General features: G+C 44.6%; 1 protein-coding gene across 3 annotated transcripts; it reads right to left on the reverse strand.

The window, feature by feature from the left end:
• Nucleotides 1–7,352: 7,352 nt before the first annotated feature.
• On the reverse strand, nt 7,353–21,388 carry LOC129833645 (meteorin-like protein). 3 transcript variants are annotated; one of them, XM_055898352.1, is made up of 5 exons: nt 21,143–21,388; nt 20,962–21,005; nt 13,199–13,602; nt 10,992–11,051; nt 7,353–8,711 (listed from the first exon to the last, which is right to left on the reverse strand). In XM_055898352.1, the coding sequence occupies exons 1-5, from the start codon at nt 21,209–21,211 to the stop codon at nt 8,374–8,376; spliced, it is 915 nt and encodes a 304-aa protein (XP_055754327.1). In that variant the 5' UTR covers nt 21,212–21,388; the 3' UTR covers nt 7,353–8,373. The 3 variants fall into 3 exon arrangements, with proteins under 3 accessions (XP_055754327.1, XP_055754328.1, XP_055754326.1); XM_055898351.1 differs by lacking the exons at nt 7,353–8,711; nt 10,992–11,051; nt 13,199–13,602 and adding exons at nt 18,673–19,725; nt 20,294–20,360; nt 20,520–20,585 and having other exon boundaries at nt 21,143–21,383; XM_055898353.1 differs by lacking the exons at nt 20,962–21,005; nt 21,143–21,388 and adding an exon at nt 13,999–18,868.
• Nucleotides 21,389–24,926: the final 3,538 nt, after the last annotated feature.

Consider the following 24,926-nt stretch of genomic DNA (forward strand, 5'->3'; position numbering starts at 1 on the left):
ACTGAATTTCCAACCAGGTGTTTTGTGTATGGAGGGCTTCACCACTTTGTAAAACTTTGGCCCAACTCTCCATCTCATTACCTTATGAATCAGCGGGGATATAAAAAATAAAAAATAAACTTTCCCCATAAGTCAATTACCAAAACACTCAGTTCAAACGCGAACAACAGACGGCAAAATAATGAAGGACCTTTTCAAAACCACAGGGTCCATCTCTGGCATGAGCGTTGTGCTCCCATGCTCCTGGTCCTATAGCCTGTAAAGGAGACCCAGTTAAAGGCTGGCCTGGAGGGTCTCATGCTGTTTCCACATTGTACCCCGGGCCTCCCCACAGCAGTGGCCCACATGGGAAAGCTGGCCAGGCGGCGGGGTAAACCAATTACCCCCCAGATGGAGGGGACTCCTGCCGGCACACCATCCGAGGGGCTCACGGCCTCCCGCTTCCAGGCGCTCCTGGAAAACCCCGGGACGTCGTTCCCTCAGAGTCCGGCTGGAGAATTCCCAAAGATGGGAATTGTGTGACCTCAAAGCCCCGGAGAGTAGACAATATTCAGCTCGGAAATTTGATATGGTACGCCCCTCAGGAGGACAATGGTGACTTGGTGAGGGAGATCTGGGTTTGAAAATATACTTTTTTGGAGACTTTAGGAGATATGAGTTAGAGTTGAGAGGGGTTCATATTTTTTTCACACCACAGTTTTGCATTTAATAGTATTTAAAATGTTGGTTAAAACGCTATGCCATTTAGGGTTTTTCAAGGGTGCTTTTCTAAGACAAATGTCCTGCCTGAGTTGGCGAACAGCAAACAGTGGATTTTAGCAGGTTAATCTTATAGGTTTAACCTTAACCTCATCAAGTGGGAGGAGAAGAAAGAGGAAAGTGAGAGAAAGCAAAAAATAGTGAAGAGAGGAAGCCTAGTGGATTATAGTATCAGGAGTTATTATGATCAAAACCTCACGAAGAAACTAAGTTTGACAATAACTGGACGAACCGGAAGGATAAGAGAAGAGAGACAGAAAGAAATAGAAGAGAGATGGAAAGAGAAGATAGATATAAAGAAAGAGGAGAGATAGAAAGAGAACAGAGATAGAAAGAGAGAGATAGAAAGAGAACAGAGATAGAAAGAGAAGCGAAAGAGAACAGCAATAGAAAGAGGAGAGAGATATTAAGAGGAGATAGAAAGAGAACAGCGACAGAAAGAGAAGAGAAAGAGAACAGCGAAAGAAAGAGGAGGTAGAAAGAGAAGATAGAAAGAGAACAGCGATAGAAAGAGAAGCGAAAGAGAACAGATAGAAAGAGGAGAGAGATAGAAAGAGAAGCGAAAGAGAACAGCAATAGAAAGAGGAGAGAGATATTAAGAGGAGATAGAAAGAGAACAGCGACAGAAAGAGAAGAGAAAGAGAACAGCGAAAGAAAGAGGAGGTAGAAAGAGAAGATAGAAAGAGAACAGCGATAGAAAGAGAAGCGAAAGAGAACAGATAGAAAGAGGAGAGAGATAGAAAGAGAAGATAGAAAGAGAACAGTGATAGAAAGAGGAGAGAAAGAGAACTGTCATAGCTGTCGCTCTCCTCATCCTCGGAAGAGGTGAGGAGAGAAGGATCTTCTGACCAAAATGCGGAGTCTGGGAAATATGCCATCTTTATTTTACTTTTGACAACGATGCAGATGGCAACACGAAAACTAAACAAAACACTTTCAAACTACAAAATAACAAAAACGACGTAAAACGGAACCTGAACATAAACTTACATGGACAAACGTAAACTCACGAACAGGAACGGACATCGAAACATACGAACAGCCAAACAGCTCCAAAAGTGAATACATCGACAACACGAAAACATCACAGGAGACAATCACCCACAAACACACAGTGATAATGCCCTACCTAAATATGACTCTTGATTAGAGGAAAATGCAAACCACCTGCCTCTAATCAAGAGCCATACCAGGCAAACCGAAACCAACATAGAAACAGGTAACATAGACTGCCCACCCAAAACACATGCCCTGACCAAAAACACATAAAAACTAACATAAATAGGTCAGGACTGTTACAGTACCCCCCCCCCAAGGTGCGAACGCCGGGCGCACCAGCACAAAGTCCAGGGGAGGGTCCGGGTGGGCAGTTGACCACGGTGGTGGTTCCGGTTCCGGACGCTGTCCCCATACCACCATAGTCACTCCCCTCTTCTGTCTACCCCTACCACTGACCACCCAAACATTACCTTCCCCTAAATAATCAGCTAGCACCGGAACAAGGGGCAGCACCGGGACAAGGGGCAGCACCGGGACAAGGGGCAGCACCGGGACAAGGGGCAGCACCGGGACAAGGGGCAGCACCGGGACAAGGGGCAGCACCGGGACAAGGGGCAGCACCGGGACAAGGGGCAGCACCGGGACAAGGGGCAGCACCGGGACAAGGGGCAGCACCGGGACAAGGGGCAGCACCGGGACAAGGGGCAGCACCGGGACAAGGGGCAGCACCGGGACAAGGGGCAGCACCGGGACAAGGGGCAGCACCGGGACAAGGGGCAGCACCGGGACAAGGGGCAGCACCGGGACAAGGGGCAGCACCGGGACAAGGGGCAGCACCGGGACAAGGGGCAGCACCGGGACAAGGGGCAGCACCGGGACAAGGGGCAGCACCGGGACAAGGGGCAGCACCGGGACAAGGGGCAGCACCGGGACAAGGGGCAACACCGGGACAAGGGGCAACACCGGGACAAGGGGCAGATCCCGGCTGAAGGACTCTGGCAGGTCCTGTTTGGACGGCTCTGGCAGGTCCATGCTGGCTGACGGCTCTCGACGCTCATGGCAGACTGACGGCTCTCTACGCTCATGGCAGGCTGACGGCTCTCGACGCTCATGGCAGGCTGACGGCTCTCGACGCTCATGGCAGGCTGACGGCTCTCGACGCTCATGGCAGGCTGACGGCTCTCGACGCTCATGGCAGGCTGACGGCTCTCGACGCTCATGGCAGGCTGACGGCTCTCGACGCTCATGGCAGGCTGACGGCTCACGACGCTCATGGCGCTCTGACGGCTCTGGCTGCTCATGGCTCTCTGACGGCTCTGGCTGCTCATGGCTCACTGACGGCTCTGGCTGCTCATGGCTCACTGACGGCTCTGGCTGCTCATGGCTCACTGACGGCTCTGGCTGCTCATGGCTCACTGACGGCTCTGGCAGATCCTGTCTGGTTAGCGGCTCTGGCAGATCCTGTCTGGTTGGCGGCTCTGGCAGATCCTGTCTGGTTGGCGGCTCTGGCAGATCCTGTCTGGTTGGCGGCTCTGGCAGATCCTGTCTGGCTGACGGCTCTGGCGGCTCCTGTCTGGCTGACGGCTCTAGCGGCTCCTGTCTGGCTGACGGCTCTAGCGGCTCCTGTCTGGCTGATGGCTCTAGCGGCTCCTGTCTGGCTGACGGCTCTGTAGGCTCATGGCAGACGGGCGGCTTTGCAGGCTCCTGGCAGACGGGCGGCTCAGATGGCGCTGGGGAGACGGATGGCTCAGATGGCGCTGGGGAGACAGATGGCTCAGATGGCGCTGGGGAGACAGATGGCTCAGATGGCGCTGGGGAGACGGATGGCTCAGATGGCGCTGGGGAGACGGATGGCTCAGATGGCGCTGGGGAGACGGATGGCTCTGGCCGGATATGGCGCACTGTAGACCTGGTGCGTGGTGCCGGAACTGGAGGCACCGTGCTAATGATAAGCACCTTCCTACTAGTGCGGGGAGCAGAGACAGGGCACACTGAACTCTCAAAGCGTACTCTATACCTGGTGCGTGGTACCGGCACTGGTGGCACCTGGCTGAGGGCACGCACCTCAGGACTAGTACGGGGAGAAGTGACAGTGTGTACAGGACTTGGGAGACGCACAGGTGGCTTAGTGCGTGGGGCCGGAACTGGAGGCACCGAACTGGATACACGCACTATAGGGAGAGTGCGTGGAGGAGGAACAGGGCTCTGGAAATGCACTGGTAGCCTAGTGCGTAATATAGGCACTGTAGGTACTAGGCTGGGGCGGGGAGGTGGCGCCGGAAATACCAGACCGTGCAGGCGTACTGGCTCTCTTGAGCATTGAGCCTGCCCAACCTTACCTGGTTGAATGCTCCCGGTCGCCCTGCCAGTGCGGCGAGGTGGAATAGCCCGCACTGGGCTATGCAGGCGAACCGGGGAAACCATGCGTAAGGCAGGTGCCATGTATGCCGGCCCGAGGAGACGCACTGGAGACCAGACGCGTTGAGCCGGCCTCATGACACCTGGCTCAATGCCCAATCTAGCCCTACCAGTGCGGGGAGGTGGAATAACCCGCACTGGGCTATGCACACGTACAGGAGACACCGTGCGCTCTACTGCGTAACACGGTGTCTGCCCGTACTCCCGCTCTCCACGGTTAGCCTGGGAAGTGGGCGCAGGTCTCCTACCTGCCCTTGGCCCACAACCCCTTAGCCCCCCCCCAAGAAATTTTTGGGAGTTACTCACGGGCTTTTCGGGCTTCCGTGCAAGACGTGTCCCCTCATAATTCCGGTTACGAGCTTGAATCTCCGGCTTCCATCCACATCTCCTAGCTGCCTCCTTATACCAGCGCTCCTGGGCTGTGGCTGCCTCACTCTTCTCACGAGAGCAGCGATTTCCTCCAGTTTGCGCCCAGGGTCCTCTACCAGACAGGATCTCCTCCCAAGTCCAAAAGTCCTTGTTGCTCCGTCGAGCATTTTTCCCATACCGCTTGGTCTCTGTATTTTGGTGGGTGATTCTGTCAAAGCTGTCGCTCTCCTCATCCTCGGAAGAGGTGAGGAGAGAAGGATCTTCTGACCAAAATGCGGAGTCTGGGAAATATGCCATCTTTACTTTACTTTTGACAACGATGCAGATGGCAACACGAAAACTAAACAAAACACTTTCAAACTACAAAATAACAAAAACGACGTAAAACGGAACCTGAACATAAACTTACATGGACAAACGTAAACTCACGAACAGGAACGGACATCGAAACATACGAACAGCCAAACAGCTCCAAAAGTGAATACATCGACAACACGAAAACATCACAGGAGACAATCACCCACAAACACACAGTGATAATGCCCTACCTAAATATGACTCTTGATTAGAGGAAAATGCAAACCACCTGCCTCTAATCAAGAGCCATACCAGGCAAACCGAAACCAACATAGAAACAGGTAACATAGACTGCCCACCCAAAACACATGCCCTGACCAAAAACACATAAAAACTAACATAAATAGGTCAGGACTGTTACAAGAACAGTGATAGAAAGAGGAGATAGAAAGAGAACAGAGATATTAAGAGGCGATAGAAAGAGAACAGAGATAGAAAGAGAAGAGAAAGAGAACAGTGATAGAAAGAGAAAAGAGATAGAAAGAGGAGAGAGATAGAAAGAGAAGAGAAAGAGAACAGAGATAGAAAGAGAAAAGAGATAGAAAGAGGAGAGAGATAGAAAGAAAACAGAGATAGAAAGAGAAGAGAGATAGAAAGAGGAGAGAGATAGAAAGAAAAAAGAGATAGAAAGAGAAGAGAATGAGAACAGAGATAGAAAGAGAAGAGAAAGAGAAAGAGAACAGCGATAGAAAGAGAAAAGAGATAGAAAGAGGAGAGAGATAGAAAGAAAACAGAGATAGAAAGAGGAGATAGAAAGAGAACAGAGATATTAAGAGGAGATAGAAAGAGAAGAGAAAGAGAACAGAGATAGGATGAAAGAAAGAAAAAAAGAAAGAAAGAAAGAAAGAACGAAAGAAAGAAAGAGAAAGGGTTAAAAGATAGAGGAGATAGAGTTGATCTTGGTGGATAAAGTGACCGGTCTAATGGCTTGAAATTGCCCCCTTGAAATCATGAGGCCCAGTGGTTCCTGGCTAACAGCGTCTGTGACAATGATCATTATGTCTGTCAGGGCCTTGTCACCGTGGGCCCATTGTGGGGGCCCCATTCAGCCCACAGTCATTTACACTTTCATTGGCAGCTATTTAGTCCCAATAAAACGTTCAACACAGCAATTTGTGAATCCTGCTCAGCCAAGTAGACGTGTGGAATAGGCATAAAAAGGAGTCGCTTTAAAAGTCAATGAATTGTTCCATCTTTTTGGCGGAGGGGCAAGGGGAGGGAACTTAGATTTTTGGGGCCCGAAAAGACCCCCTCCCACCTCTGCTCACTCTGCTTCCCAGGCTGTGATCGGGGAGCAACAGCCCCAAAAGCATAGACTGATTCAGCCTACTCATTTTCTGTCCCCATCTTAGCCATTTGTATATCATTTTACGCTGAGTTATTCCATTAACATTAGCACTGCATATAATTAGGCCGGTATAGGATGCAGTGGAAAAGGGCCAAAGTAGAAACTTGTTGGACAGTTGGCTCTAAACTCCCATTCCCCTATAAAACAGAGATTATGCACTGTGTTGCATATGGATGGGGGTATAACATCCCATTTAAGCCTATTCCATACCAGATATATCAAAAGACACAAAAGCCTTGTGCTTTTAGATGCTGGTCTTTAGGAGGGGCTCATGTCTCTGGACTTCACTGTTCATGTCTCTGTTGTGAAACACTCTATAGACCACAGCTAGATGGACTGGATAGACTAAATACAAATCTATATTAAGAATTTGCATTCAGACGCAGGTTGTAATACTTTTAAAATTCAGATTTTAAATGGATCGTTTTCTATCACTAGGGTTATTTGAGGCCATATTAATAAGCTCCTTGAACATTGGCCATTAACTATCTATTAAGTATTTATTAACTCTTATCTAAAAAATTCCACCTTCAACACTGCTGAGATTGCTAAGAGAAAGAGCCCAAACTATGTACCTCTGCAGTCTAATAAAGACTCCCACATTCATCACCTCAGCTTTCTATCTGTCTGTCTGGTCCACAGTTTGCTGAGCTAGCAAGACTGGCAATACTAATGTGATACAATATGTTATAGTGCCTAGAGTTTTGTCTCCAGCCTCTTCTGAGACGTGAGTCTAAATCCCACTGCTTCCATCTAAAGCACAGGTCTGTTGAATGTGGCTGATGAAGGACAGAGGGTCTGAGACATATAATCAATCTTAAAGCTGAAGAAAAATGGTCTTCTTCATTCACTATCCCAGCAGCTCTGTAAAACCCCACTCTGTCTGCGTCACTCAGTCCACTGACTACCCACAATAGAGCAGGAGGGACTGCCACGCCCAGGCTAACACTGAGGGGAGGCCTGGTGGTTGGGGGGCAGAGGTGAGGGGGTTTGGGGTTGACATCCCCTCATCTTTCAAACTCTCCCTCTAATGCTTACGGTTGTCTAACGCTTAATGCCAAAAGCTCAATGAGTGAAATGAAAAATGCATCTGTACCACATGTTTAACAGTATTGTTTTAATAGACAATAGATACATTAGTGCAATAGATGTTTTTGTCATTTAAATGCGTTGCAGAAAATTGTAATGCAAATATTCATGATCATTATTTCCTACAGGAGGAGCTATTTTCAACAAATATTTTCTCATAACGCTCAAGAACCACAATAAAGAATGTTATGAAGAACAAAATAAATCTCTTGTTCAAAAGTTTAAGTAATTGCTTGAAAGTGCATTTCAAGTCAGTCAAAAAAGTACACAAGAAATCCCCACAAACATTGCTTATATATTTGGCAATAAATGGTAATCAAACTGAGGGTTTGCACCTTCACTGCAGCATCATCCATACCCTGTAATAAAACCAGAATGATACAATCAATATGTAAATAATCAAATCCTTGTGAATTTACACAACATTTAATTTACATTACAATAACATATTTCAAAACGTATTGTACAAAGGAATAAACAAGACCACATAAAACCTCTAACAACAATCAGACATTAAATTCATATGATTTCCTGCCACAGTAGTTCAGAGGACACCTCACGCCGAGACCCTGAAGTGAGCAGCAGTTGGTGTGGGGAGAGACAAAGCGTGAAGCAGCAGTCTAACCATTTTTAGTCTCTGGGAGCTGTGGGCGTTGAGAAGAGAGACAAAGGGCCAGGCTCTCTAAGCCTTTCCCTGCTGGGGCCGGCAGGGGCCCCTCTAGTGCTGCCTGGATGGGTCCCCTGTGGGCCCCTGCCCTGGGCCTTGTACTCCTTGTGCTCTACAAGTGCTCCAACAGATTTGTCCCTGCTGGTGTTGTGAGCGGTATAGAATCAGGAGGAGTAGAAGGGACAACATCTCTCAAACCGCTGTGGTCGTGAGGAACTCATCTCGCTCGCTTGCTGCCATGGCGACATCATCTCTACCATGCCAACTGGGGTAGAAAGAAGAGACTCAATGTGTTCCATTTAAGAAAATAAACCCTACCTACAGGTCAAAGGGCTCATGGATCACCACTAGGAAATGGGACACACCCTCAGTCCAGCGGGAACTCACAGGGGTTCTGGCGAGCCGCCCAAGCTGATTGGTAGAGGGACATGAAGTCTTTATAGCGGGGGGCACAACCCAGCCAGGCCTCCCCAAAGTGTTCTGTCCCTGTGAATAGGAACTCTCCGCCCCCAGGCTTTACGTGACACTGTAACAGTGTGTGGATGTGACCGTGCCATGAGGAACTGGAACCGGGAACCCCTATGGTGCCAGTGTGGCGCTCAAACACCCCGCTACGCTGCCGGTACACCCTCCCCTCTGAGACCTCCACCAACGATGTCTGCCGCTCAGCATTGTGGGATACGCTCCTGATGGAGCCGCGAACCACTGGAGGGGCAGAGGAGGGGACTAACATTAGAGACTGTTTTCAGTCATCCCAATCATTTATGTTTATGTTTTATTGTAATGAAAACCAATTAATATGAACAGAAAGATGAGAAATGTATCAATTAAACAGCCACCAATACAGTATGATTCAGCTGATCTAAATTGTTGTGTGCATTTCAATAACGTGTTTTTTTAAAGCGGCCAAGAGGGAAATTAAAAAGTTAACAGGATCTTGCTGTGTGAGTATGAGTGGAAAAAGGATTAAAATCTTCCCTCCAAAAACTCCACTCTTAGTCTCCACATCCCCCACTCACTCTCACTCCTCTCTTTCTCCACATCCCCCATTCACTCTCACTCCTCTCTGTCTCCACATCCCCCACACTCTCTCACTCCTCTCTGTCTCCACATCCCCCACTCACTCTCCCTCCTCTTTGTCTCCACATCCCCCACTCACTCTCACTCCTCTCTGTCTCCACATCCCCCACTCACTCTCACTCCTCTCTGTCTCCACATCCCCCACTCACTCTCCCTCTTCTGTCTCCACATACCCCACTCTCTCCCTCCTCTCTGTCTCCACATCCCCCTCTCACTCTCCCTCTTCTCTGTCTCCACATACCCCACTCTCTCCCTCCTCTTTGTCTCCACATCCCCCACTCACTCTCCCTCCTCTCTGTCTCCACATCCCCCTCTCACTCTCCCTCTTCTCTGTCTCCACATTCCCCACTCTCAGTCTCCACATCCCCCACTCACTCTCACTCCTCAGTCTCCACATCCCCCACACACTCTCACTCCTCAGTCTCCACATCCCCCACTCACTCGCACTCCTCATTCTCCACATTCCCCACTCACTCGCACTCCTTCCTCAGTCTCCACATCCCCCACTCACTCTCACTCCTCAGTCTCCACATCCCCCACTCACTCTCACTCCTCAGTCTCCACATCCCCCACACACTCTCACTCCTCAGTCTCCACATCCCCCACACTCTCTCACTCCTCTCTGTCTCCACATCCCCCACACACTCTCACTCCTCAGTCTCCACATCCCCCACTCACTCTCACTCCTCAGTCTCCACATCCCCCACTCACTCTCACCCCTCAGTCTCCACATCCCCCACTCACTCTCACTCCTCAGTCTCCACATCCCCCACTCACTCTCCCTCCTCAGTCTCCACATCCCCCACTCACTCTCCCTCCTCAGTCTCCACATCCCCCACTCACTCTCCCTCCTCAGTCTCCACATCCCCCTCTCACTCCTCAGTCTCCACATCCCCCACTCACTCTCACCCCTCAGTCTCCACATCCCCCACTCACTCTCCCTCTTCTCGGCCTCCACATCCCCCACTCACTCTCCCTCCCTCTTCTCAGCCTCCACATCGCCCACTCACACTCCCTCTTCTCAGCCTCCACATCGCCCACTCACACTCCCTCTTCTCAGCCTCCACATCGCCCACTCACTCTCCCTCTTCTCAGCCTCCACATCGCCCACTCACTCTCCCTCTTCTCAGCCTCCACATCGCCCACTCACTCTCCCTCTTCTCAGCCTCCACATCGCCCACTCACTCTCCCTCCTCTCAGCCTCCACATCGCCCACTCACTCTCCCTCTTCTCAGCCTCCACATCCCCCACTCACTCTCCCTCTTCTCAGCCTCCACATCGCCCACTCACTCTCCCTCCTCTCAGCCTCCACATCCCCCACTCACACCTCTGTCTCCACATCCCCCACTCACTCCACAGAAATCCCTCCATTCCCTCCTTTCACTCTCTGTGGCTATTTACACTTTCATTAGCCAGCTATTTTCTCTCATCAAAAAGTCGATGATGGCGATTTGTGAGATCAGGGCACGGGAGTCAGCCTATAAATAAGGTGGACTCAATGGTACTATTGCTTCTGCTCTGTTGCAGCCTTAAGCCAATGGGTCTCCCATTGTGCAGCCTCAGCCCTCACATCTGTCAAGCCCCTCTGCCCAGCTACAGAAGCTGTTCACTCGGAACAGATCAGGCCCACTACCCCCCCCCAACACATCCACATCCACACAGACACAAAATCTCCTTTCCAACACCCACTCACTCACTCCACCCCAGGCCTTTGTAGCATAAATTAGTGGTGATACCCAGCTGATGAGGGGACAGATTGGCTACATGGATCTATAGAGAACTAAGGAGATAAAACACAACGAGTCAAAAGCTATAGCTGTTCACCGTTTTTATAAATGTTTGATATAGTATCTAGATTTGTAAATAAGAACAATAATGAATTATTTATGTTCTATTGATACATACCAAAGTCACTGCTGCAGATGGCCAGGAGGAGCTCTGTGTCATTGCAGGGACGGCAGCTAGCTGTGGGAGGAGAGAGAGAAGTTTAGAGAAAGAGTGTGTGTCTATGCAGAGGAAAGGGACACACATCACCCTGTGAAGCACCAATGCACATCCTTTCAATTCACTTGTCTTCTCACAACTCTCTCTCTAATCATTCTCTCTCTCTCGCTCCACAATCTCTCTCTCTCTCGGCCGACTCCATACTCTGCATCACCACCCATTTCTCTCTTTCTCTCATATTAACCATCATCATCTACACTTTTTATAGTGATCATCTTACTGGACACTATCAACCTACTGTGAGGGTCCACTTTCAACACTTCAAACCCCACCCAACACCCTACTGTGAGGGTCCACTTTCAACACTTCAGACCACAACTAACACCCTACTGTGAGGGTCCACTTTCAACACTTCAGACCACACCCAACACCCTACTGTGAGGGTCCACTTTCAACACTTCAGACCACACCCAACACCCTACTGTGATGGCTGGGCTTGAGACAACTGATTGATGGATGAGGATTACAGACAGCTTGCCACTCCATTGACACACACATACCAGCAGCTCCATCTGTCCATCCATCCATCCCTCATCAGTTCATCCAGACAACAAGCCAAGGGGTCAGATGGAGGAATGTCTGGCATGTGTCTCTACTCCATTCACATCTCCTCCACCATACTAGCACTACCCACACAAATCAAAAGCATTGATGAGTCTCGACCTCCATGTTTGACTTCTATTGTTTAGCGGTCTAATTGAATGACCCCAGACTGGTGACCCCAATCACTGGTATTCTCCACTGAACTCCTCCACTCCGTCAATATTGGGAGAGAAGGACTCAGACAGACAGACATCACATCATCAGGACAGGAGAATGACATCACCCCATTGAGACAGGCCCACACACACACACACAGATGTGAGGCATCTGTAGAATCCAACAAGTATCTGCTGTCTCCATTGAGATACCCGGGGGCCAATGGCCCTCCGCCACCCTGGTCCCTGCTCCCTGGCTTTGTCCCTCCGGTGGAAATGAGACCACCAGACAAAACAACAGACCGGTCAGCAGCTGCTTCCTAGACCAGGCAAGATTGGATTTGGTCTTTAATTGGATAATTGACTGATTTCTTTGGGCCTCAGTCTCCCCAGCACACCCCTCCACCCAAACAGTGAATGAGCCCACCTCTTGTGCCATGTGCTGTGATGCTAGGAGTTTATTGTCTTCTATGATTAAGTTAGAATGTATCAGTGTTTTATTATTGATGCACTTGCTTGGAAATGGTTAAATGAATCAAGAAGATGGGTCTAAAGTAAAAAACACTTCAAAACAACTGAAGGCATGATGATTTGCATTAAGGATACTTGTTGACACTTTCATTCTTCACTGCAATGTTCTTTTTTGACACCAATACAACTGACAAAACATACATCATTTCTTTTATATCAATAAATTATTAGGTCTATTTACAATTGGGATTGCAACTCCAACAAAAGTGTCAAATTAACATCTTATCACCATAGTATACAAATAGAGAATTCGTATTATCTCCAAATGTCAGCGGTGCAAAGTTCTTAAATTCGAATAATTTAACGTAGCCTACTACTTAGGTCGTTTTTTGTGGTATCTGTACTGTACTTTAAATTTTTGACTACTTTTACTTTTACTTCAATACATTCCTAAATAAAATAATGTACTTTTTACTCCTTACATTTCCCTGACACCCAAAAGTATACGTTACATTTTGAATGGTTAGCAGGACAGTAAAATGGTCCAATACACGCACTTATCAAGAGAACATCCCTGTTCATCCCTACTGCCTCTGATCTGGCAGACTAACTAAACACAAATGCTTCGTTTGTAAATGATGTCTGCGTGTTAGTGTGCTCTATCGATAAATAAGCTTGTGCCGTCTGGTTTGCTTAAAACATAAGCAATGTTTTATTATTTAAACTTTTACTTTACTTTTTACGCTTAAGTATAGTTTTGCAATTACATTTACTTTTGATATTTAAGTAAATTTAAATCCAAATACTTTTAGACTTTTACTCAAGTAGTATTTTACTAGGTGACTTCCTCTTTTACTATAGTAATTTTATATTAAGGAATCTTTACTTTTACTCAAATCTGACAATTGGGTAATTTTTCCACCACTGTCAAATACTCACCCTGCAACACACTTTGGCCGAGGTTGGGCGCAGTGGTCCGATTGCCCAGCAACTCATATCTGAAGCCTACTGCGCGTTGGATGATATCCCTCTGCGGGTTTGCCAGGAGGAAGATGGCTGGCTTCTGAGGTCCGTCCGACCGGAAACAGAACACCTGCTCCGGCCGCCCTCCATCCGTCATCAACAGGTCCAGTTCCCCAGCCCGCTCGATGTAGACGCTGGCGCCGTTGAAGCTGCGGAACGGTTTGATACAGACCGTTGTGTGGCGCGCAGAGGACAGGTTGGGTTCCAGGACGACCCGAAGCGCCTGGCCCGGGTAGACCCACTCCACCGAACCCTCCGTGCAACGCAGCCGCACCTGCTGCACAGTCCGCGAGTTAGCCTCAGCCTCACGCGCCAAACCACTGCAATCCAAGAAGGAGAAGGGTTCAAATGGGCACACTCACTCAGAAAACAATGCAGGTCAGAAAATAATATACGACGAGAAGAGAGATTAGCCTATAATCACAGAGAATATGTATATTACCCCCCTCAATCCAAGTGTTAAAACATTTATTGTTTTGGCAAAACCCATTTTGATAGGATAACTGCAAGTAGTGCTATTGCATATTATTGCTTGTTGTTGCAATAATATGCAACAATATGAATACACAATTACCTGAAAACCATTAGGATATTGGTATAAACAGATAATAATCATAAATATTTAGACAACAATGTTTTTAGAACGGCTAAACGCAATCCCAAAGTCAAATACCACTTTGGAATTCTGGCTACTAAAAAAAAGCATAATCCCTCACCTTCCAGTCCAGTTGCATAGGTCTGCCGCGCAGGGAGACAAACAGCACAGGAACAGTACATACATGAAAATCAGACTTAGAGTTGGCGACATTGCAACCACCAAATATAGGAATAAAAATAGAATCCAAAATCAACTTGGTGAGAAGACATCACCAATGTTCCGCTCCAATCCTTCTGCTAGCTCACTGAGATGCTCTCTTAGCAACATCTGTGGACGCCTGTGACTGACGCTGCGGCTGCATTGTATGAGTAGTAATGTCCACCCTAGCCCCCTGACAGCGTTGGTAGAAAATGGATGTCCTCGCTATGTGTCTCTGTGTGTATGTGTGAGGATGATGATGGTTGATACAACCGGGAATGGATTTCGTCATCATTACCGTTGGACCACAATGGAAATAAGCTGTTAAGTTTAACTGTGTTATCCTTGATGATTTTCTTAAATTGTATGTGGAGGCGTCACTAGCTGGAGCGCCCTTATGTATGTCTTGTACAACTTGTCAAATAAATTCAATCAATCGCGTAATTACCAAGCCCAAAGATTTGTAAATCGAAACCGTTTCAAAAGCGGTAATTTGCATTTGTCGTTACATAATTTAATGATAGAAGTTGTGTAAGATGGATAAAACAACATGTAGGCTATTTGTGGTAAATTGTAGGTATAGGCAATCAATCAATCGGAATAGCCTGTGGGTCCAATAATCCAAAAAGCTTGACCAAAACGTAATTACATTTTTTTTATCGCATTAGTTAGGCCTGCGTTCCCACACGACTGAGTACTTAATACGCGTTCAATCTCTTTTAGCTTTTGTTTTAGGTCAGTTCAGTGAAAAGACGATCCGCAGTACTGGCTCCAGCCATCTGTCACCTCCAAGTGCACTGCGCGACTCACAGCTTTTCCACACCTGGATAATTGGAGCCTTCATGAAACTTTGGGAAATAAATGCCGACAAATGCCAATTACTTCTTATTTAGAAGCCTTTTATTTATGCAGGCTAGTATTGATACGTATTTTCCGAACACTTTATATTTGCACATTCAACCCCTAAACATTGGCCTATATAAGTAAATAACTCATAAAATAAATTAACAAAATAATACGATGTTTTTTGTATATATATAGATAATTGAAATCGCATTTTGTAATGATAGGCTTGGTTCTATAAAACGAATGGTAGGGCTAACGGCCACAGATAGTATAGTTTGGGTGGTGATTGGGGGTGAAGGAGGTGGGGAGGGCGAATAACGGTAATGATGACGAAATCCATTCCCGGTTGTATCCAACTAGGAACAGGCCCAGGCCAAGAACTGAAAAAGGCACAACGTATTTTTGATACTTGGGCTCTATCTAGTGGCCGTGTACATGTAATGCACATCTGGAAAATGCAGGGTATGCGCGTCTCGGTTTAACGTTAATGAGGGTTAAAACCTGTGAACAAAATAACAATCCTTCTGCGCCCAAGCAACAAAAGGTGCAAGTCAAGTCCATGGCGACATCTTGCGGGGTTATCCAGCAACCACATGTGTATAATACTGTTGGTTGTTCACAGGACTTGGTTGCCCCCCTCCGGTGGTGCGAGATCAAAGGCTTATGCATTTTGATGGGAATGTGGTTTGGTAAATTGCACTCATATGGAGAATTTAGGCAGATGTTTTCTCAGCTGCGGGGAAAGTCCACTGCTAGGGTATGGGCTTACGAAAGGATATGTCCTTTCCTCAACCAGGTGGAAATTTAACAGACATAGGCCTACTGTGTAGTAATAACATAGTCTATAGGCTAGATTTTAAAAACTGCTAAGAGTTAAAATAGGGCACCTTTTATTCATTTTAAACACTAATAATGTATGTATTTCTTAACCTACACTATTTTAATTTAGTCTATAAAAAGTATTCCGAACTATACCCAGGAATAACTATTATTTTCAATCCTATATCAGAATTCAGCTGTAAGGGAAGGCCTTGTAACTGTCAATGGCAGTTGAGAGGCTCGCGCTGTTGTCACAGCCAGGTTCATTTTCACACGCGCTCTCAGGTTGGTCTGTTTGTGTCACGTGTTCGGAGGCCAGAGCCCAGTTCCCTGGGGAGAGCAACATGAATGGACACTTTGTTAATCTAAAAAAAAAAGAGAGAGAATAACCCTCTAGTCCGAGTGGCATTCAGCTCCCAGACTGACTGAATTCTACAGAAGGCTAGTGGTTCAGTGTCCCATAGGGGCAGACTAGTCATCTGGCATTTCGGGCAAATGCCAGAAGGGCTGATCCATTTTTGCCTGCATAACTTGTTTTTTTTCTTCGCAAAAGTATCATTATCTGGCTAATAATGGGGGCCTCAAGCAATAAAACGGGCTCGTTTGGGGTCCCCAATTAAAATGATGGGCCAGAGTGTTAGAAATGCCAGAGATTATTTAAGGTCACAGTCAGCCTCTAGCTCAGCTCCAGCACTCTAATATTTCTGTCTCCCTGCAGGCATGTCATTTACATTTTGTTACATCATCTCTCCATAAGACGCATTATGGTAATTGACCAAAGTAATATTTTTCTTTAATGTGAACCCCTTAAAAAAGTTACAAAATCATGCAAAATGTAAATGTAACCTAGTAGCGATATTATAACTCCTATTGAATAATACATATTAAAATCGTGAATAATAAAATAAAAAGCTCATAGGTTTATTGGCAACATAGTCTGTGACACTCCACCCAGTCTTGAGGGTTACTGCCGTACCTGCAAGGGCAAGCACCCCATCCCATATCAAGGCACGACCACATCTTATGAAAATAGTCAAATATGCTACACAGACGTCCCATCGTCACACACATCCAGCAGCATCCGCGTTTCATCTGCACCTTTTGAACGATCATGGCCCTCCTGCCCAGGACCAACCCATGGCTGGCTAAAACGGTCCCCGACGGCAACCACCTGTAATGAGACTCCTGCGGCCTCTGGTCCCTGCATTGTAATATAGCCTACCCCACTGCCGTGCGTCTGGCACCGTCTATACATTGCTTGTCGCAAAAGACATAGGCCTAAAACAATTAGGAGACATAACGTTGCACATACACATGGGTTGGCCTATAGTCCCGGGCGTGCGAGAGAAATTGATTGCAGTACATAAATGGTGTGTGGCCTACTGTATTAATATTGAACCTTTATTTAACTAGGCAAGTCATATAGAGAATGAACCCAGCAGATTGTCTTTTAGCTCCGTTTATTAAAGGAGGCGTGGGTCATCAGGGTGTGTGATGAGTCATATTTCGTATTTTCCAAAAGATAGAAACGTCAACTGTTAGGCTGACATGAATGTAAAACCTGTATTATATTAGGCTATAGATAACGAAGCAAATCTACAATGCAGAAGCCATGAGATATTGGCATTTTTAAAAGTAGGAATACTTCTAAGATGCAGTTGGACATGATATTTTGTATTTTTTTTAATGAGCGTTCGACTAATTTAATTCAAAGGTTGTGGTCCAATTCAAGATCAAAAAGATGAAGCCACATGTGTGCCATTTCTTTCGGTAGTCTGTCAATAGACCTAAGAATAATAAGTAAAGTGATCAAATATAGAACACATACATGCACGTCCTTGTCTGCTAATCAAGACCCCATGCGAATATCCCTCTAGATTGTGAACAAATAATTAGAAAGGACAAAATTGGTCTAACGAGCAACAATTGATCATCAAAACTCATGACCTCGCACCATGACCAATGCTTCAGAGCTAAACGGTAATGAATTGTTATCTACCCTAACTGAAGTAAACCTACCATTTAGATACTGTCAAAAAGTTCAACTCTGACTAATCCTGTCCTTAAACCCCAAATTTTATTGACACCACTAGTTGTTTGCCTGAAGAAACCCACAACCTCAGTTAATCATTGTCCCATTTAATTATCTTGTTCGAAGGTTTCTTCAAGCAAACAATTCGTTTTGTCAAGAAAATCCATTGACGGGTTATTTTGAATATTGCGCAAAACAATTCCCAAATGGCTACTTGAATAAACCAACAAAATACCTTTTACAAATGATTACCTCAAACCCCAAAACAAATTAACTCAGCATCGGAAACTGATTTGTTTTGCTCGTGCATTTTTCTAAAGCAGTTCAGTGGAAGTCATAACTAAAATATCGCTAGTCCCAGTCCCAGCTGTGCTGAACTGATTTGACACACATCAGGGAGTCCAGGGAACAATTCAACCGCTGAGCTCCAACTACACTGGCTGCTGCACCGGAGCACAGAGTTGTGTATTAGGGTAATCGTTAACTATAGGTCAAGGTCGTCCATTGAACCTTATCTGACATACATTTTCCCACGAATATTCTCGATTTATTGCATAGAATATGCTATGGAAGGTAATTTCCAAATATTTTTTAAACATTAGGCCTACTTTACACTAGAGTAGGACTACATGCATGTCTATCCTTGCAATTATGTTAATACAAAATGTGAAGAAAAAATAATATATTTTTTAAATGTGTCCAGAAAATGGTATGAAACGTTAGGGAAAGTCCTTAATGCTATATTAAATAACAACTATTACATACCTCCATAGCCTACCACATTTAAACCAGGCTGAATTGATAGCCCCATTAGAAGGTGAGGAAATGTAAGACTCTTAATGTATTTAAAAGTTTAAATTAAAATACGAAATAGTTATCCAAAAAATTATATTCAAATAAACTATATAGACATGTTTAATTTGGTCATTATTACATTAAATACTTTGACATAATACATATTAAACATACAACTCTGGATATAGTTAGGCCTATAAAAAATGTATCTCAAATGATCATGATTAAGCTATTACCAACTTCTTACACATTGCTGTTGCATTGTTAGTCATGTTATGTGAAGCAGATATTGACTTTATTTCATCTTTTATCTTTGAAAAAACCTCTGTCTGTGCTGCTCTCTTTGATGGTGACTGTCAAAAAGTTTGTTGTCACATCTGTTACCACCACCTTCTCAACATTATCCAGACGTGGCTTCCAAGACCCTGCTGACTGCTCTCCAGAACTCCTCGATGCAGGCAATTTGGCACCAACAATGGGGCTAGACTGGTGCATGGATGAAGAAGAGTCACTGGCTCTGTAGAAATGCTTCAGTTTGGTGTGGGGGACAGACATGCCCCCAGGGCATTCTAAAGTCCTGCGGCTCTGGTGATCGAGTCTAGCCTTATGGACGAGTCTACCATCATGGCTATGGGTGCCAGGATGGGACACAGTCCCCACCCGTCTTTGAGCGTTGTTTGATTTTGGCACAATGCTGGTTCCCTCTTGAAACCTGCGTGTCAACTGGATGACACTTCTCTCAGATGTTTCGCCTTCATGATGACAATGTCTGGACATTTTAGACAGACCGTATGGGACGTGCTGCTCCTCTAACCGACTCCTCTTCTCGGGTTCCTCTGTTGGACAGCTGTCTGGCTCCATGTTGAGTCCTAAACGGAACTTGGGTTTAGGTCCCCTTTTTTTAGGGATGTTGACAAATTCCTCAGCCATGAATGAGGGCAGAGGCGCCGGTCGCAACCTTCTCTCTGGCAGTCTGACCCTCACACTCTCTCCTCGGTTGACGGTGCTAGGGGGAAAGATTGTGGGCACGACAGCCCGTAGTCCCTCTCGAGCTCTCGGTGTAATCATAGGCGTCGGAACAGGGTATGAAACACGAATCCCCCTTGGCATTTCTCTTCTGCATTCATAAGTCTTTGCTGTGGCTTTCTCCTTTGCCTGTATAAAGGTGGTCAAGTTAGATAAGTATGGGGTTTCATAAACATGTACTTGGAAGGCTAAATCCTGTTATTTATAAGCTGTATTATTGCAGATATCTTCCAACAATGAAATAGGCCTATAGCCTATTTGACATTGTTCATCCACATGCCATTTCCATACACCAAAATTGTTATTACAATGATGCAAATTTTGTTGGTAATGACAATGGTTGAACATTGAATGTTCAAACAATGTTTGAACATTCACTCTTTTGCATACATTTATTTCCCACTGTAACTTGGAAACCTGTGTTACTTTTTTCAACTTGGAGCTTGAACAATAGCATCAAAACGGAAATTAAAGCAGGGGTAAAAAAATAAAAAATAAAATAAAGAGCAAGATAACAGACAATGTTGCACTTTCATCTATTTATTAGCTGAATATCAGACATTTTGTAGTCTGACATTCTATCAGACCACAAGACTCATGATTCAATTGTCGGAAAACATAGGTGATGAGTAAGAAAAGCAATATGACTGAAATATGGACTAACTAACTCATGACCGTCACTGTTTAATTCCCCCACCTTCAGCAGAAATGTCTCGGGCTTCGGTCCCCTCTTCTTAGGCCCAAATAAGTCCCTTTCACGCTCCCTGTGAAATAAATACATACCATTTTCGTATGAAACGTAACTCGCTCGAAATAATTTAGTCTTATTTGAGTTATGTTAAATGTATGTCGTCTGTTGGGGATAGCCCAAGATGACATATTCGCACTGCCAGAAGAGGCCTGCTGTGCTGTCAAAACCTTACCTCTCTTCGAACGCAGCGAAGAGGCGCGCATCTAGAATGTTTTCCTCCGGTTCCCAGGTGCTATATCTATCCAAAAGAACGATACGGTAGCGTAAGAAGAGTGTCACATTTGTGGCGAACGCGTTCACCAAATGAAACAATGTCGGCTGAGAATCTCGTTGCTTTCATTCTGGCATTGCCTAGCGGACAGCGACGTATGTGGAGGTAGCAATCTGCTAATGTTAGCAACACTCTTGTCGTGTGCTTGTGTGTTAAAATAGCCTAAGCACAGTACGCGAATGTTACCAAAACCATGCCCTTTACGCAATCAACAAGCCTCGGTTACATGGCCTAAACATGTCATGAGCACACGTTGGTGCACATAAAAACAAGCATTCGAGAGATAAAACGACAGGCTGGAAGCTCTGCTGTCAGCTTCCAAACCAGAGTGTAGCCTACTCACCTTTTAGACCAGCCCTTCCATTTCACAAGGTATTCCATTCGACCCTGCAATATAACAACAAATATGGAGAGAATTAGGCCTACTTATTGTCGATAGAATGCCATTACGATGGTGCACAAACACACGATTAGCATACATTATTGTTAGAAACGCGGAGGTGTAACGAAAATAAACTGCATACTCTTCTTATGCGTTGTTTGTTGATGGACTCCGCAGCGAAGACACGCTCTCCAACAGCCGATAGCTCCATGTTTACTTCAACCTCGTTTATAAGCTATATATTTTTGTTCTTTCTACTGCCCTCGCTGTTTAATTCCACACATCCCATAATACGCTCAGTGAGGAAGACGTCATCACGTTTTATATGGGTTGCCAAGCACCACAGTCGGAGGGACCGTATCTTGTAGAGCGCATTGGCTCAGCTGTTGCTACGTGCTCTGGGTTGCTAAGTGAAGGGGAGGAGTTAATTCCTCTTGAGTCTAAGGAAATGACGCTGATTTGGTGGTTGTCAGGTTTGTGCGCAGGAATGTCTTTGGCATAAGCGAATAAATAACCGTCTGACTATGGCACACAAAAGTATTATCCATTTCAAAATAATTTGTTAATTTATATTCATTGTATAGTCTACCCAACCTCTTACCTTGCATTGTGACTATTTCCTTGAACAGATATTTAAATAGCCAGTCATCGGCATTTAGAAATATAAAAAAGAGCATTCATTTATTTGATATGAAAATATCAAAGTGAGAATCAATAAGAACATGACCTTGAGGCTCGATTGTATTTCCACCGAATCTAACTGATAAGCTAGTTGCCAGGAATCCCATGCACCAACCTAAATACAAATGCATAGGATAACTATGTGTAGCCTAGAGATGGGAAGGTATGTTATTTTATAATCTTGCGCTATTGTTCATTAATGTCCAACTACGTGAGGCTAAACTCTACAAAGGTCAATTCAAATTGACCTTTCAAGTTGTATCATTTTCATGAAGATATTGTTTGTTTTTTATAGGTAATTTACTTTATTGTGGGGTACTGAATCACTGGTCTCTTTGGTCGTCCGATAGTTTTTTAAAAACTAATTCGGTTGAAGAGTTATGAATTTATGAAAACAATTAAAAGTCAAATTAAGAAGAGTTGAATGTTAAGTTTTACTGTCTGAAGATGAATAGGTAAACACAACTGAAAACGATCAAATATTTCAAACACAACTTAGCCATAGAAATGTGAACATATGATAACATAGCCATAACAAGAATAGACAGGTCTTTGGAAAAAAGAATGACGTGATAATGACATATAACTATATAACATAGTCTAGCACAAGGTAATAACAATAATCATGTTTATACTTACTAATAATAATCATAACAATATTAATACATTGCTAAATAACCAAATTACTTAAAATAAATTATGTTGGTTTGTTAAAAATGTATACCAGGTTTTGTATTTACTATAACGAATGTTATTGTTTGTTATTATTATTATTATCAAGACGCTTTGGTTGCTTTAATTGCCTCATGAACGTATATATTTTTTAAGTTAAGCTTACTTACACAAGTTTTTAGGCTTTGTGTTTTTCAGAAAGATTTTGTTTTTATGAGGAATTTTTATACAAGAGAAAAGAATAATATGATTTACGCCTCCTATAATAAAGAGATAACTGAGATCTGAAACATATCCTACAGAAACCTACATTCATTTGAAACCTATAGTATTTGACAAAATGTGGCTATCAGTCCTCGTTAGGTAACTTATTAAACAAATTAATACAAATATAAACCCCTTGAGTTCTGTCCCTTGATCCATGCAAACTACAGCCTTTCTTTGGTGAAAAATAAAGAAAGGGTAATGAAGGCAGAGCTATGAATTACGTAAAGATCAAACTGCGAAAACCCGCGTTTGTTATCTTCTGAATGTATTTAAGAGTAGGCCTAAGTCATTAGAGTACAGTGTTATTCAAGTCCACATCAAAGGTTAAACTTGTTCAGAAAATGAAATTGGGAAAATTCAAGTAGTCGACTATAGCCTGCAATTTTTTTGTACACAACTAAACACGTTGTACAAGTAAGAGAAGAATCTATAGAAAAAGTGCAGAGTTACCAAAGGTAATCATACGAGTTATGAAAATATAATGAGACAAAGAGATATGTATGAATTTGATTTAGATAGAGAGAAAGAGGGTGAGGGAGAAGGAGAGAGAGAACGCGAGAGAGACTTACATATCATACTAAACATTACATTGTAGGTATTTTACAATTTTGTATGATAACGAAATTATGGAACGTTTCTGTCAACAATGTGAATTGATATATGACTAAATTACTCAGGCGTTTCCACAATATCAATAGAAACAGGGAAATCCTGCTATTACACAATTGCAGTGTATTGCTGAATAGCATACAAAGCATGGCGAGTGTGCACAATGTGTGATAATATAGTGTTTATAACGCCTTAGCGGTTCATCAAACCGACAATATGCTTCGGATTTGGAAAGAAAACGCTCGTGCGTTTGGTGGAATGGCTCTAGAGCCTATGCGAAGGGGAGAGCAGAATGTACATCGGATTTGTTCCCTATTTGACCTTCAGATGTCAGATTATTTCGCCCTACTCTGTTACCCAACAACACATGTTCAACATAACACGTAGATATGGCCACTGTAGCCTTATTACAGACGAGGAGACAAAGGATGGCGGACAAAAGATGCATGGGTTGCATTGGAAATCATATGCCACCATTTTGATACGCTCAAAAAATGATACCGACATTTCAGCAATGTGGGTATTAAAACGACAACATATTAAGGGAACGCGCTAAACCTAGAAGATGTAACGCCTAACTGCAGGACTCCATATTTGGTGGTCTCGATGATTGGTCTCAGCTTTACTGCAGTGCAGCAATGGCGACAGCCATACATGGATAGACAGTGCGAGTTGGTAAAATATTATTGGCTCGCTCGTTTCTGGGCAACAGCGGTTACTCAGCTCACTACTCGCAAACGCTGATCGCTGTCCTACTTTCATGGAGGACATTATCTGTTGTGCAAAACGCGTAGCCCGAGTAAGAGGAAAACCACAGACACACATAAAATACATGTATGTTTTCAGCTCGAGAAGAAGAACCACAGCCTCGAAGCAAACTGAACTTACTCTGCCCCTCTCTCTCTCTCGTGTTTATTCAACAACGATGCCGCAAATACGTCTTGGCGGATTGTATTAGTGTTTGGCCATGATTTAACACTAAATAAATGTAATCTTCACAAATTACATTTAATTGACTTATTTGTGAATCCTTTATAATTAGAGTGGCATATAGGCGTATGCTACTGGTCCCCATCAGAACTGTTGTAAAAAAATCTCATAAAAAATACACAAAACAGTCATTCGAATTGATTGGTGTTATTAGTTGTTGTTTGCCCTAGGCTACGTGGCAAATACGCCTTGCAGTAGGCTACGTCTGCAAATGTAAGATGATACAGCAATGGCTGGCTGCACTGGAAGGTTGTGGTGTGGTGATAAAGGGGGAATGTGAAACATCGCACTTGTTCTATTTATATGCTCCAACGTGTACAACGAGGTTTCTGTTTGACTACAGAAAGCTGAGTCATCTCAGAGTCATGCGTGTCAGTCATATCTCAGGTTCATGCAATCTCTTATGCGATCTTGAGGTTGGCTATTTCTATAATGTCCTTCACTTGTAAAGATAGTCCTGTGTGTGTTTGCTTGTTCCAGTTCTGTGGCCCGTCTTGTAGCCTAATTATATCTTCTTCAAATTGACCGCCAAGTGGCCTCACCTTATATGACTGTGTGTATGTGGCAAAAATGGCCTACCTTGAATCATAAAGGGTTATTCGCCTCTCCCAGTTACAGAACATTTTCACCAAAAGGGTTCTTAAAGTATTCATTGAGGGTTAATTTGTTAGGTGAAAGAGGTCTACCTGGAACCAAAAAGGATTCTG

The sequence above is a fragment of the Salvelinus fontinalis genome, chromosome 34 (assembly GCF_029448725.1).
Source record: "Salvelinus fontinalis isolate EN_2023a chromosome 34, ASM2944872v1, whole genome shotgun sequence".
NCBI lineage: Eukaryota > Metazoa > Chordata > Actinopteri > Salmoniformes > Salmonidae > Salvelinus > Salvelinus fontinalis.

Coding starts and splice junctions, on each gene's coding strand:
- LOC129833645 (XM_055898351.1), bottom strand. CDS start 21,211: ATGGAGCTATCGGCTGTTGGAGAGCGTGTCTTCGCTGCGGAGTCCATC. Junction 21,006..21,142: donor ACAAACAACGCATAAGAAGA/GTATGCAGTTTA, acceptor GTTATATTGCAG/GGTCGAATGGAATACCTTGT. Junction 20,361..20,519: donor TTCGCTGCGTTCGAAGAGAG/GTAAGGTTTTGA, acceptor TTTATTTCACAG/GGAGCGTGAAAGGGACTTAT.